At 37.9% G+C, this 15,793-nt stretch overlaps 1 protein-coding gene across 1 annotated transcript in view; it reads left to right on the top strand.

Annotated features, from left to right (window-relative positions):
* PTPN21 (protein tyrosine phosphatase non-receptor type 21) overlaps nt 1–15,793 on the top strand; it is a 35,989-nt gene that overhangs the window by 16,814 nt on the left and 3,382 nt on the right. The window contains exons 4-14 of the mRNA XM_084270638.1: nt 1,271–1,338; nt 1,759–1,829; nt 3,117–3,204; nt 3,404–3,492; nt 4,058–4,145; nt 4,836–4,915; nt 6,837–6,897; nt 7,565–7,649; nt 9,604–11,069; nt 12,717–12,854; nt 15,327–15,548. Of these exons, the coding sequence (XP_084126764.1) occupies nt 1,271–1,338; nt 1,759–1,829; nt 3,117–3,204; nt 3,404–3,492; nt 4,058–4,145; nt 4,836–4,915; nt 6,837–6,897; nt 7,565–7,649; nt 9,604–11,069; nt 12,717–12,854; nt 15,327–15,548 (2,456 nt within the window). The remainder of the gene's footprint in view (nt 1–1,270; nt 1,339–1,758; nt 1,830–3,116; nt 3,205–3,403; nt 3,493–4,057; nt 4,146–4,835; nt 4,916–6,836; nt 6,898–7,564; nt 7,650–9,603; nt 11,070–12,716; nt 12,855–15,326; nt 15,549–15,793) is intronic.

The following is a 15,793-nucleotide window of genomic DNA, read 5'->3' as shown; positions in this document are numbered from 1 at the left end:
TAGGTGAGTTAATTTTAGCTGGTGAACAAACAGAAGCAGTTGTTTGCTGTTTCGAGTGAACTGATTTCAAGAATGATCTGTATTTGAAATTATTACCATAGGCGAACTCTAAACACTGCTTTATTTCAAGTACTGTTTTGGTGTAGTGTGTCAGAGTTTCTCCCCTTTCATCATAAATAACTTGCATGTTAATTGTTAATGCTTCATACAAATTTGGTTCTAAATGTCTCTAAAGTTATACTGTTATGAATAGGAAGCTGTAGTACTCTAAATAGGATCTCTATACTTGGGGATTGTATTTATATTTTTGTGACAGCCATTCCGTACAGACTGCTGTTCCACAGTTTCTCCTGTGAGAGTGGCACATAACTTTCTCAATTTTAGACTGTATTTTCTTATTTGAAATATTGGCTATTTTTTTCCTGGAATCAGAAAAAGAGGTAAATTCCTCGGAATGCCTTTTAGCATGATGTACAATGAAAACCATTATTAAAATCAAACCAGTTATTAAATCCTTTCTGAGCATGTCCCTGAGTCTAGGAAGGCTTCTAGATCCCACTTTCTGCACGTCTGAGTGCAGGAGCTGCAGAAGGCTTGAGAGCAGAAGGGTGCTCCAGCTGCTCTGAGCAGTGTTTGAGTCCAGCTGCAGGTGAGAAGGTTCTGCCGGTGCCCTACTTTGAGTAATTGAGTATCTGTCAGGAGGGAGTAAAGGAGATGGAGCCAGAGTCTTTTCAGACAAAGGGTATAAATTAAAATACAGGAGAACTCATCTGAGCATAAAAAGAGTTTTCTGATGTGAGAGTGGAGAGGAACTGGAAGAGGTGTTGCCCAGAGAGGTTGTAAAGTCTCCATCCTCTGTATTCAAAACTTGACTGGAGAAGGTTCTGAAGGAATCTGCTGTAGCTGACCCTGCTTAGAGCTAGATCTCCAGGTACCATTCTGACCTTAACCATTCTGAGATTAAAAAACCCAAACAAATAACCCAAGGAACTAAGCAACTTGGAGCGACACTCCGATTGTTTTACCATTTTTTTTCTTCTCCTTTCCTACCCCCAAGTTTTGTCAGTTTTTCTGAACAAGGTGAAGAGGTGGGATGTGTTTTTACTTTTCCTCTTTATAAACATTACTGGTTAGTTTGTTCCATTGTTTTACTTTCAGATCGTAGTTCAATAGGATGGAGATTTGCTACTTGGAGATCCTGCTGCAGTTAATCGGGTATTGAATCATTTTGTTACAAATGTTTGAATCCAAGACATTTTTTATTTTTTAGCTGATTTTGGAGACTATGATCAGTATGAATCTCAGGAGTTTCTACAAAGATTTGCTTTGTTTCCAGTGGTAAGTACTTACTTTAAATCGATTAAATTCTTAAATTAATAAATCTAAGTCTTGCTTTAAATTGGTAAATGGAAATGATTATTAAAGACTCCGTGATCCCATCTAGCTTACTGCTCCCTAGATTGTCAGATTCAGTAAAAGTTTTATTTGAGACTGGAGTGAGATATGGTACATTATATTACAAAGAAGCAAGATCTTTTCTATTTTATTATATATTACACAGAAAAGGTTAAGATGAAGATAGAAAAGTCAGTAAAACCACTTCAAAACAGTGTGTGCTTTTTGGCTTTTTGTGCATGTTATGGTATCTAAACTCTGAGACTAGAGCGGAGGGTTGATTCACCTATGTAAGAAAAGTATAACCATTTAATTTTGTAGATTTTTTTCTATTTCATTCTATAAATGCTATTTTATATTAAGGGTTGGCTACAAGAAGAAAAAATACTGGAAGAAGCAACACAGAAAGTTGCCTTGCTACATCAGAAGTACAGGTAACATTTCATTGCTTAATTTTGATGTGATTGCTTCAACAGCTCAGGAAGTTGGAAATCTCAGAAGACAGCTGGGCTAATTTCACCTCCTATTTAAATGATTTTCACTGATACATCTGCATTGAATTTACAAGCTTTTTTGCTGAATGAAAGTGAAAAGAGAGCAGAATAACTGAATGAAAGGATTCTGCTTGAAAATTAAGAATACAGGACACAATTAAATAGCATGACTTCACCTGTGTAAAGCTTCTGAAACTTGTTTATATGAAGTTGTGACCTGAGTAAGGATGTTTCTTGATAAACAACATTGGCAGATACTGAGGGCAGTAGAGACAGTCAGAGTGCCAGCACGTTTATGGTCTTAAGTGAAAGGTAACTGAGATGCAATAGTCCAAGACACAGGGAAGTTAAATTCTCTGTTGCAGTTCATCGGTGAAAAATGTTTGTGACTGTGAGTAATACTGATTTTTTTTTTCCTGTATTGTTTTCAAACAATAGTTTGAAATGGATTTGAAATTTATCTTTAAAATGCTTTTGTAACAAGATGGCATGTTTAAGGTTCAGCAAAGAAAACCTTATCTGCATGACATAAGGAAAAAGTGAATAAACAGAGTGATCATTGAAAATGTATGGAGTGAAATAAGAACGAGCATGACAGGGTTCTGCAGGCTGTGGTAGGTAGGGAGGCAAGCTTTAAATCAGTACTGCAAGTCTGTGAGAAAACTGTCTATGCCAGCTGGGCCAGATAAAAACAAAACAAACCAAAACTGCCTTTACCTGCAGATCTTGTTCTTCTCATGTGTTCAGACCGGTGCAGTCAAAACTCTGTCAGCATTTAGAAAATGAGACTCTTGTTCCTGGCATGTGAAGCTTTAAACTTTATATTGGGCCTAAACATTTATACTGCTATAGGAGAAATTCAGGTCTTGAACATGTGTGCCAGAACAGTCAGTCTGGAAAAGTGAGAAAATATGGTGACAGTGGTGGGTTTGAAAAAGGATGTGAGAATTGTCTGTCATTAACAGAGCTAATAATTTTAACTGGTCTTAGTTGCTATTTACCCCCAGAGATGCCTGAAAGAAAGAAGTTACTAGAATCAAAGTGTAAAAGGCTGAGAGAAATGTATCAGCCATTGGTACAGATGAAAACAGCATGATTTGCTGGTTGCCTGGGTCTCTTGGGGTGCCTGGATGTCTTTTCAAGCTTTGACAGTGTCAGACAGAATAAAATAAGGATGATTTTATTCTTTGTGACAGTGCTAGATGGTAGTTTTTTTTTCATTTGTAGAGGCCTTACTCCTCCTGATGCAGAAATGTTATATATGCAAGAAGTAGAGCGAATGGAAGGCTATGGTGAAGAGACTTATCCTGCAAAGGTAAACAGGGCTTTCATCTTTGTCTCGGTTGTTTTTTGTCCCTTTGTGAAAAGGGATGCTTCCTGCCAAAAATCAATAAAAGCAAAAACAACACCACCCTTTTTCCCCCTCTGGAACGGTAAAAGTAGTTGCTTCTCATGGAAGTTTGCTTTCAAAGACGTTTTTCTGTGTTTGCATAATTTTTTGCAATTCCTTACAGGATAGCCAAGGAAGTGACATATTCATTGGAGCATGTCTTGATGGTATCTTTGTGAAACACAAAAATGGTCGTCCTCCTGTTGTATTTAGGTTAGTATTGTTCTTTCTTACAATATCTTTGTGCTCTTCACATTTTATGTGTGTTCCTCACTAGCATGAATGACTCTTTAGATATATTTGTTGTTTTCATAAACTTGAACATAGCCTTGTGATTGTCACACAGTAGTAGATACTGAAGGCCATGGGATTTTTTTCATATGAATTGACTGCAGGATGAATCTATTAATTCTAAGACATGAACTTTTAATATACATTACATTGCAAAACATTTGAGTCAAAAAGGAACAATTCTCTGCACATAGAACATCTGAGTCTTAAGATGAGCACATCAATTTACTTTAAGATATTCAATTGTAAAATTATCCAGGACTTCCTTTCATATATGATATATAAAAGAAGTAGAGTCACAAGATACTATTTGTTTCATTATTTTTATTTCATATGTTGTTTATGATTTCATGTTCCCATAGTTAAATTGTAGACATAGGCATTTTTGCAACTTAACCTACAGTTAAAATTCAGTCTTCTTCAGGTGCATTTTCTATGGTTTGAAAATCAGAATTTGCCAGTCATGTTGTGTGCATTCTGTCTGCAGGTGGCATGATATTGCCAACATGTCCCATAACAAATCATTTTTCGCATTAGAGCTGGCAAACAAAGAAGAAACAATCCAATTCCAAACTGTGAGTAGATTTTTTTACTGTTATTTTTTTCACTAAGGCATCAGTAAATAAGAACAGAAATTAAGACTGCTAATTTCACTCTGATGATGAAACCTACTTTTACTATATTTAGCAACTTTGAACTTTATGAGTGTCAAAGTAGTAATACTGTCTCTGACTACCTTTCTATGGCAATCTGGCCTTTTATGTTGAGTATATTGACACGTTTCAGGTGGTTCAGGTGGTCATAAACATTTTCATCCATCTCAGAAAAATTTCTAGGTTTGTTTTTTTTCAGACTTTTAAATCAGTGGCATATAAACATGATCTTAGAGATTTACTAAAATGAGCCATGGTGTTCCTTGCAGAATCAATTTTATGTAGCATCTGAAAGATGGCAAGAAAGCAGCTGTTGACAATCTCATGATACGTATATACTGTAAATTGTCTTAGTGTTATAGCTGATAAGAGTGTCTTCAACAAAAGGCTTCTACTTTCAACTTTCATAACTCTAATAAAAATGTTAGGTTAGAGTGCTTGTTCAAGCCCTCAGAGTACAGTATGGAAGCGTGTTACCCGGTGACAGTAATTAAGATATATTAAACAAAAATCGATTAATGCTAATTTAATCTTAAAAGTTTCAGTGGCTTGTCTGAAAGCAAGTATGTGTATTTGGCCTAATATGCAAAATTTTGTTTTGTTTTTTGACAGGAAGATATGGAAACAGCGAAGTATGTGTGGAGGATGTGTGTGGCTAGACACAAATTTTACAGACTAAATAAATGCAGCCTGTAAGTAGAATACATTAGCTGAACTCTTGGTGCCCTTGAAGCTTCTGTTGAGAAATGGTATCTTTTATAACCTCCATAAAGTCTTCACTGTCCCTTTTAGACCGTAGTAATTAATGACTTGGGGATTTTTTAAATACTCTTTTTTGAGAAAATACTTTTTGCAAGATTCTCACACATTTTCTGCTTTATAACACAGGGCAATATTAAACACTGAAATCTTACCAAAAGTAATAGTGTTTGCCCCTTGCTGCTGGATCTCAGTGCTGTGACAGTCTTTAGTTGTTTTGAGAGCTACTATTGCTAGAATGTTTGTGAGTTACTGGAATCACTGGGATTTGGCCTGGGTTAGGGTGAACTGCTCTGAAAGGACACTCTAGAGGCTTTTAAAAGGGCGGGAAGTGTATGTGAAGCACTCCTGAAATGTGCTGGATTGACAGCTGGGAGGTATGTGGTCCTTCGGATATCCATGGAATCTGTATAGCTCAAGTAGCACCAGTGCAAAGTAAATTTAATACAATTCATCAAATTAAATTTAAATGGGCTAGTCTGCAACTTGTAAATCAAGGGCTGGAATTTGAATTACTCCACTGGTACAGCATTCCTTCGGTTAAGTTACTTCAGTCAAAGAATAGAGAATTAGCCCCAGTGAGTAGTCTGTCATAAGAAAGCATGATTCCCAAATGTCCCATTCCTCTCTGTACATGAGAAGACAGCTATGGAGGAGTTGGTCCAAAATTTGCTGAGGCCAGTGGAAATAAAATGGAATGTTTTGTACCACAGATGACTGCTAGTGTGTTTAATGCTAATTTAGAAGAGTAAGATTAATTTGGAATAGGGTAGAACTTGTATGTCTAACCTTGCAAACCTGGCTGCCTTTTGAGAGGGCAGAAGAAATATTGGTAGAAGTAGTGGGTTTGTGGGACTTGTGCATTGCTGTCTGAATACTGTCAGTTCTGTGTATTGAATGCGACTCTCTGGGATTACTTATTTTAACCCTTTCACCACAATATGGTTTTATTAATAGGTAAAGTCCTAAAAAAACCTTTTCTGATTATCTCTACTTTAAGATTCTTTGTCATCTGGCCCTGCTGCTGAAAACTGTCTTGTGCATGCCTGTGTTAACTTCATGGGGTTTTTTCTTTATCTGTACGTACCTTGTGTTTAGAGACTCCCTGGACTCTCCACCTGAGGAGGGCACTCAGAAATCTTCCCTCATTCTTTCCCTTCCACGCTTTCCAATCCTTTCTCGTCCTTCACTTCCCAAAGGGTGAGCTGAAAAAAAAAAATCATCTTTCTTTCTGATACCTGTCAGTTCCTGCATTTGTATGATTCTGCTGTCTTTTGACCTCTGTCTTGCTGCAAGATGCAAAGCACAGGTGCAGTGTAGAGTGGAGAAAAAAGTGTTTAAGGTTTCTGAACCTTGCATCCTGGATGCAATCCAACAAATTATTGACATGTATTACCATTGGTTTGAATGCTGTAATATGCACATGCTCATACAGTATAGTTGCACTTTCCAGTTCTGTAACGCCTGTGATGTTACATTTTGTAAACAATTCTATGTCTGGTCTTGTAGAACAGGTAACTTAAAGGGTGAGATTTTATATGGGGTTCAAATTTGGAAGTAGTCCCCAGTTAATCCCCTCCTTGTGTGCTGTTGCAGTGCTTCAAGACCATCTCCTTGTTATGCTTCATAGAAAAGAAACAAAGAAGTAACTGAGGTGTTTTGTGATTCTGCTAACACTGTGCAGTAGTGGTTTATGCACAGAGCTCTTTCCTTTTGAGACTCTTGGGGAGGACTATTTAGGGCCTGGCTCCCAAGAAATGTAGAGTGTTTTTTAACTTGTGAGCACATTCTGAGGTTTGAAATAGGTCCTGGTGGTATTAAGAATCATTTCTCACCATAAAATTTCTTCTGTAGGCAAACTCAGCCGGTTACAGTAAATCCTGTTAGAAGGCGGTCTTCATCAAGGATGTCTATGGTAAGGAGAGCAAATAGGTTTATATTTGCATTTTCATAGAGTCACAGACTGTTTGGGGTTGGAAGACACCTCAAAGACCATCTAGTTCCACCCCTTTGCCATGGTCAGGGACACCCTCCACTAGCCGAGGTTGCCCAAAGCCCCTACCAACCTGGCCTTGAACCCTGCCAGAGAAGGGAAATTTTTATAGATTTTAACTGACTCTGAATCAGACATTAGTTTCCTTTAGTGAAATAAAACGGGCAGTGAAAATTAAAAAGATGAGTGTAATATGTGAAGAACTGTTTCTTACTTGTAGAAAAAGCTGGTATGTCGTATCTGAATAATGGAATTAAAAGAATTGCAACAAAATATATTTTAATGCTTCTATTTTTAGTTTGATTGCTCTGTCTCTTGGAGACTCATCTGGGAGACCCTTCTAGATGTCAGATGGGTTGGTGGTGTGTGGTTTTGTTTCCTTTTTTAAAATACTATTTCTTGTATGACATAAAAGAAACTAACACCGCAGATTGAGAGAAGCGGTTTAAGAACAATGTGTGTATTACATGTTTTATATAGTGTGTCTATGTTTAGATATGTATGCTATTACAAATTATATATTAAAAAACCTTTAATATTTATTTTTTAAGAAATAATGAGTTTTTTACTAACAGTGAGATATTTTTAGCCCAAGCCTCAGCCTTTTATGATGCCTCCACCACCTCAGCTGCATTACAATGGTCATTACACTGAACCATATGCATCCTCCCAAGGTAAGTTCATTAACTGCAAGGCCGTGCTATACTACTTGAAAAGGTGAAAGTTACAATTTGCATTTGTAGCTACTGTAGCTAGAGCTGAATAAATTCATGGGGTAAACATGGGGTAGGTTTTTACTACAACACATTGAAGTGCATACTACTACCCTAGGCATAAAGGCTAATGTGAAACGGAATCATAGTCATTTACATTGGAAAAGACCTTGAAGTCCAACTGTTAATCTAGCACTGCCAAGTCCAGCACTAGGTCCTTAAGTGTCACACCTCTTTTAAATACCTCCAGGGATGGTGACTCAGACACTTCCTTGGGCAGCCTTTTCCAATGATTGACAACCCGTTTGGTGAAGAAATTCTTTCTCATCTCCAATCTAAACCTTTCCTGGCACAACTTGAGGCCATTTACTCTTGTCCTATCACTTGTTGCTTGGGAGATGGACACCCACAGCCTCCTTTCAAGTAGTTGTAGAGAGTGATTAGGTCTCCCCTCAGCCTCCTTTTCTTCAGGCTGTGCAACCCCAGTTCCCTCAGCTGCTCATCCTCCATATCCTCTCCTATGGGTTAATGAGCACAGTTAATTATGATAGCATACACAGCTGTAGACTGTGGTCTCCTGTGTGAGTTTAAGCTGAGCATTGCTTTTTTGTTTCATGTACCATGCATTATGGCATTGTGATATCCTTGTCAATATCAATCACTTCAAAGAGTAATTAACCCCCCAAACAATTTAAAAAATAAATAAAAAAATTGAATGCAAGATGCATAGAGAGAGATGTTCACTAGACTTCAAGGTGGTGGCAAGTTTAAAGGAAGTCTGTAAGTTATGGAATCAGTATACATTTGATTGAAAAAAGGAAAGAAGGCAACCCAGCAAACCCTAATTAGAATTCTCAATAAATGCACACTCCTGATCTAGGTGATTTACAGTGGAGTCATAGCTACTTTCTCTGCTTTTTTTTTTCTTTTTTATTGTTCCACAATGTGTCTTTAATTAAACAAAGCCTCAGTTTAGAATAGGATGGGAATGGTTGGACTTGATGATCTTCAAAGGTCTCTTCCAACCTTGTGATTCTGTGAAAGCTGCTGCCCTGAAGGGCTTGATCTAATCTTTTGCAAAAGTTGTCTCAGTTTTTATAGGGAACTTATTTTTTTTTTACTGTCAGCAATTCATTAACGTGAGTGTGGCAATTATTTTGGTGAATCTGAAGAATTAACTCATGAAAGGCATCTAAAGCAATGATTGAATTGCTGTCTTTGGGAGCTTTGGAAAGTTGTACATCCAATGAAATAATGGTTAAAATATTAAATGTATATTGAATATCTAAACTGCTAGATCGTTTTCTTTACCCATCAGAGTTGGTATATGTTAATGTCCAACTATATATGGTGGTGGTTTAAATTGTCTCCAAAATTTCTGGAGAAAAAGATAGGTTTGTTTTTTTTTTTTGTTTTAGTTTAAAGGTCTGGTATTACTATGTCTGCTTACAGCTCTGGAGTGTTGGGGGAAGCAGAGTGAGGGGTATCTTGTTTGGTTGTTGTGGGGGTGGTTTTAAGTTTTTGATGCTTTTTTTGTTCTTTCGTGCTGTTTACACTGATCTCATTAGATTAATGCAAACTCTGATGTAGATGTTCTTTCTTTCCATTAGTATGGTTTAAGATTAATATAGTTTTTGTTTAACTTGGACTAAAACTTAGCAAATCTATCCTAAACAGAAGAAATCCATTCTTAAACTGAGGCAATGTTTTCTAGTAGGAATTTGCATCATCTAAGGGAACGTAATAGGTTATTCTGTTGTACGTACCTTAGGTATCAACAGCAGCAATCCCATTTCAATACATAGCTAGGAATAACAGGTTTTAAAATCTCAGGCAGTGGTTAGCTACATCTTAAGAGAGGATGTATTTGTTTGATGTCTCGAACATAAAGATTGTTCTTAAACTTTACTTTCAGATAACCTCTTTGTGAGCAATCAGAATGGATACTACTGTCACTCTCAGACTAGCTTGGATAGAGCCCCTCCTGACTACAGTGGTCGGATCCGCAATGGTAGTGTCTATAGTGCACATAGCACAAACTCCTTGAACAATCCACAGCACTACCTGCAGCCGTCCCCCATGTCCTCTAACCCAAGCATTCCTGGAAGCGATGTCCTCAGAGCTGATTATGTCCCATCACATAGACATAGTGCACTAATACCACCTTCTTACCGTCCCACGCCAGACTATGAAACTGTGATGAGACAGCTCAACAGGGGAATGGTGCACACAGATAGGCAGAGTCATTCGATGAGAAATCTTAACATCAGCAATTCATATGCTTACAGCAGGCCTGATGCCTTAGTTTACAGTCAGCCTGAAATACGAGAACATGCTCACTTTGCTTCCCCACAATCTAACCATTATCCATTTAACCTGAACTACAGTTTTCATAGCCAATCCCCCTACCCCTATCCTGCTGAAAAGCGACCGGTCGTTGGGGCAGTCAGTGTGCCTGAGTTGACAAACGTGCAGCTCCAGGCTCAGGATTATCCAGCACCAAATATAATGAAGACCCAAGTCTACCGACCACCTCCCCCATACCCGTACCCAAGACCTGCAAATAGTACTCCAGACCTTTCACGACACATCTACATTAGCAGCAGCAATCCAGATCTTATCACAAGGCGAGTACACCATTCTGTCCAGACATTTCAGGAAGACAGTCTGCCTGTGGCACATTCTCTTCAGGAAGTCAGTGAACCTCTAACATCGTCACGCCACGCTCAGCTGCAGAAAAGGAACAGTATTGAAATAGCAGGCTTGACTCCCAGCTTTGAAGGAATAAGAATTAAAGAGAGGACCATGTCAGCTTCTGCAGCAGATGTGGCTCTTCCAAGAGTTATCTCAGAAGGGTCACAGCCAAACATTCTGATGGAGAGAACAAAGCAAAAAGAAAGTGAGCAGGAAGAAAGTGTGAACTGTGATCATAAGAAAACCCTTTCAGATGCCACTATGCTGATTCATAGTAGTGAGGAAGAAGAAGAATTTGAAGAAGAAAACAAAGCTAGTACAAGTCTTTCTCCTCTCCCTGAAGATCAAACCCAACTTCCATCCATTATGAGTGGTTATTCTCATGATTCAGTACTGAACTACCCTTATAGCTCTGTTGCTTCATCTGGTGGCCCTTTGCATATTCTTGAGCCTAAATTACATATTACAGAGACAGAAAAGAGAATGAAAGATATGAGCCCCATGCATTTACTAGTAGAAAGCCAGGTACAGAGAAGAGGGGAAGGACTGCTTACTCCATCTATGTCGGAATCTGATCTTACAACATCAGGGAGATACAGAGTAAGGAAAGATTCAATAAAGAAGAGACCTGTGTCTGATCTCTTGTCTGGAAAGAAGAATATTGTGGAAGGCCTTCCCCCACTAGGTGTAAGTGGATACTATTCCTCTTGTTTCATGTTGTTCTGTAGTGGGAGTTGTGTGGGGGTTTTATTGGAGGTTTGTTTTTTTTAATCAACCTGAGATGCTTTTAAAATATGTGAATTAAAAGCTACCTTAAGCTTGACCTTCATTTTTCTGTTTTTTTCCTGAGTAACTTTGCTTAGCTATCTTTTATCCCCTTCTCCACCATGTCTGAGTTCTGTTTGTATAGTCCTCCCTTACAAATCCAGCTGTGCAGCCTCCATCCATCTGATAACACCTAACCTGGCTAGCAACTGTAGAATGAGCTAATTTAAAGTCAGTTCTAGATGCAAATTTCTGCCCTACCTACCCTTATCCAGAACAGAAGCAACTCTTTCCACTACCAGCTTTCTAATCTTCCTCTCACTGAAAAATTGGAGGTAGCTGAATGTTTACATTTTAGATTCATTTGCTCTCTTCTTCTAATCTAAGAGGTGGCCTCATGAATTAGGCAATAAATTCTTTCTTTGCATTCTCTTCTTTACTACATCCCTTCCCCTTTTCGTATCCTTTCCTTTTTGCCTTCTCTTCAAGCTGTTTTTATCCCACTAAAGGCATTTCTTTCATACCCTGCCTTTTCCTTCTGATAGCTATGTAAATATTCAAGTCAACCTTTGAAATGAAATTGATATTAAAACTTTTTCACTGGGAGTGTTCAGTAAAACACTTTGTAGTTCAGTAACATTTAAGGGTGCCATTGCGTAATAGAGAATATTGCCTTCCTGTATTCAGTGTTGAGATGAATGTCCTGGCAACAAAGCTGGCCCTTAACGATGTTTGTACATTTTGGTTTTCAATGAACTCTTACTGTCCTGTCTGTGTTCACCTCACTTTTAAATGTGGTCTCATTCTCTTAGATTTGTCTTCCTATTCTTTGCTACTGTTTAGCTTTTGAAAGCATTATGATTCAAGCAGCATGGACACAGTGTGTTTTTGTTAACAATGTAACTTAGCAACTGAAGGAATTATGACACCTTTTTCACTTAGATTTTTTTAAAAGAATAATTGGAATTTATTCTTTCATAACAATCCACCTTTGATATTTTTCTCAAATAATGAATGGTAACTTCAGTTACCATCGCCTGGTTCAGGGCTCAGATCTGTCTGAAGTTCTGTGTTCATGTTTTGTATGTGCAGTCTGCTGCAAACTTACTCGAACATTTAACTCTATCCAAATATCTGAAAGGTATGATATTGTTAGGCTGGCTTTTAGGGAAGAAAAGTGCCTGCACATTGAATAGTCTAATAAGAAATAATTTTTATGTATTTGTGGGGCTGGAAAGTGATTTCAATTCTATCCAAGAATGTCAATTATCCAGAGCTTTCACCTCACACCCTCAGTTGTGAGCTTCGTAGGGAGCAGTATTTGTCATTCCTGTGCATTTTCATTAACCTGTCTGGAATGAAGACAGACTTGTGTTGTGTCCTTGGAGGAATGTAGTCCCACCACCCTAATCTCTCACTGCAGTGCTTATCAAAGGAAAAAAAAAAAGGTCAGAGCTGTTTGCAGAAGGGGTCAGAGAAGTATCCTTTGCTTAGCTGAACTCATCTGGTTTCTGCTTTGTAACTTAATTACATATTTAACAGTTACATGTTTTAGCTTTTCTTTTGCAGGGTATGAAAAAGAATAAAAATGATGCAAAAAAAATCGGCCCTCTAAAGCTGGCTGCCCTAAATGGGCTGGCTTTGACTAGAATGCCTCTGCCAGATGAGGGGAAGGAAGAATCAACAAGAGCAACAAACGATGAGCGGGTATGTTGCAGTGTCTTAATGCTTGGGTTCTCTTTTACACTCGTGATTTTTCAAAATGGGATGCATATGGATGGTGCTTTGTGTTGACTTTAAAATGCATCAGATTCAAAGACATTCAAATCCTGGCGATAGAAACAAAGTGAAGAATGAGACTTCTGATTGGGAAGCCACTTTTTAAAGTATTGGATCTAATTCAAATTTTTTTTTAAGAATTTGTAATATATTCAGATTGTAGTTTACCATTTGAACATACAGGAAGCACATTAGTGTCTACTGATACATTTTTGTGCCCAATCTTTTCGTTTTCTCTGATTTTTTTTTTTAATTTTCTTAACTGAAAATGTATGAACATCAAAATTCTGAGTGTGAGATTGAAATTAGTTGTAATTGTTAATAAGTCATACACTTTTTGCAATAAATTTTGTAGTTAAATTGCAAACCCAGGATACAGCTGGGGTGGTTCCCTGAAAATTTAGATGGAACTTATGTGATCTGTGGAAATTTTAAACTCGATGAAAGATCTCAGATCACTGAGAGGACATCAGGTTCTAGAATTTGAGGGTCATTCTTTGAGAAATATAAGATTCCACATCTGCTTGTGTCAGTTCATCATTAAATAAGTACAGGAAAGTAAAATACAGTCAATATCCAGCATGTGAAGGGCTATACAGAACAGTGCTGTCATCACACATCTGACCAGGTCACAGCTAGATACACCAAGGTCTGTGGTGATTATCGTACATTCTGCAGCCAGTGGTCTCTTTAGAGTCCGTTTCTGAGCATGGTTGGGCATCCTCAGCTGCAGATCCCAGATCCCCTCTAGCTCAATATGTTGACAATCACTGGGCAGTGATTAGAACCTGAAGGAACAGTCCTGTTGTCAGAAGCCACAGTTTTAAGGAACAGGCCACGAAACAAATAAATGCAAATGACACAGTAGAAATTCAGTCTTGGAGTTTGAAAGCTTGGAATGAGATCCATAGGAGGGGGATTTGGCTGTTCCATTTCAACATTGCTGAAGTTCTTTTTGAACTATATATACACTCCTTAAAGGTGCTGAGGGACAAAAATTAACGTGTTATTTGAGGTACAATTCTACATTTAATACTTGTGGGGTTATTTTCTTACTTACAGCCATCATCTCTTCCCTAACTGACCTTTATTGAATTCAGCCATATTGTTTAGCTAGCTCTGCCTAAAGTGTTGAGGTAAAGGAGAATGCAGAAAGTGAAGTTGTGAAAAAGACATGGCACTACTCTTCAGGCAGTCATATAGAGGTAGAATAGATACTGTGAAATAGGAGCAATTCCTAAAACAGTTGAGAAGAGACAATGCAAAATAGATGTGTGATGTGAAAGGAAGGACTGTGGATATTGAAGACTTTAAACCTGACTCGATACCTGTTTTACTGCTCAGCTTCATGTTTTTATCAGTTTAAATGAGGGAATTGAGCCTAGAGATAATAAAGGAGTTTGTACAGTTGATGTATTGATGTGTAAATTGCATATGATTGAGGTTTTACACCTTCCTCTGCAACATGTGGCATTACGGATATTTGATACAAGACTTTACTGAGCTGATATCATGGAGCAGTTGCTGTGAGAGGCTGGGGATGTGTGAAATAGATGAAATTTTCTGGCTGAAATCTTACATATTATTCCTGTAATTATTGTTGGCAAAGAGAGGCTGAAATTCCAGAAGTGTCTTATGATTTAGAAAGAACTTGGTTTCAAAAGAATAAATCAGGGAGGGAGGGAGGGAGGGAAAAGGGCTTATCAAATAAAACAGATTGAATTATATTAGTAGAAAAAAATCACGGGTTTCTCTCTTAGCTGCAGCAAGAGGTTCTAGGAAGAATTTGCTGCAGTAACCAAAGTTTAGTATCTTCAGCCTAAGAAAATGTGAAATATTGGTAGTGAATTATTAGCTCATTGACTGAGGCAAGTATTTTGTTTTACATTCTTAGTGTACAAGTCATACAAATGACAAACAAGTCATACAAATGACAAACTTGAAAATTTTCTGTGGATGACAAGGTGAAAGGCAACCTTTTCAAATCATGTAATCTAACATGTTATATTGAGCAGGAGGATTATTATTTCTTGTTCAAAGGTGTTTGAAGCAATCTGTAGTATAGCATAGGTGTATGGTTTGGCCAAATATTTCTTTGCCCAACTGGGTTCTCTTTATAGAAGCTACAGACTCATTTTTCTTTCACCTGTAGTATCCACAGTCTTTGTCACCTAAGGAGGTATAACAGGCTTCTTCATTTTCAGTGGAACAAAATTCTGGCTGGTTAGGGTTACTTTTAGTTTACTCTGGCATGTTTGTGAAAAGATTTATAGCTGGAAAAACATTGAAAAACTGTGTAGGAGAGGAAAATACATGCATTTTATCCTTCATGGATTCTCTGTTAAAGTAGACCTGCCATAGAATGTGACTTTGTATGGTTCTCTGTGCCTTGTTTTTCAGTGTAAACTTCTGGAGCAGCGGTTGGAGCAGGGGATGGTGTTTACTGAATATGAGCGCATTCAGAAAAAGAGACTTATGGATGGTGAGTGCTCGATAGCTCGGCTGCCTGAAAACGCTGAACGGAACCGCTTCCAGGACGTCCTTCCTTATGATGACACCAGAGTAGAGCTAGTCCCAACCAAAGAAAATAACACGGGCTACATCAATGCATCTCATATCAAGGTGAGAGAAGTACTGTTGGAGAAGTATTTTCCTGTTCATGTAGCAACTAAAAATGGACTTGGCTATCAATTTTGGTTTGGTCAAATGAGTGAAAATTTCTCCATCTCTCTCTTTCCCTTCTTCTGCAGAGGTTTCTCTGGGGAAAAGGGGAACCTGTTTTTTCTCATTACCTAGAATAATGGAGGGTTAATTATGGGAGAGATCTGCATTTTGCATCTGTATTGATCTATTGTCTCCTCTTTTAT

This window comes from Gallinula chloropus (genome assembly GCF_964237585.1).
Source record: "Gallinula chloropus genome assembly, chromosome: 14".
Classification (NCBI taxonomy): Eukaryota; Metazoa; Chordata; class Aves; order Gruiformes; family Rallidae; genus Gallinula; species Gallinula chloropus.
The sequence above is the reverse complement of the archived record's forward strand: the minus strand, read 5'-3'. Positions and strand labels throughout refer to the sequence as shown.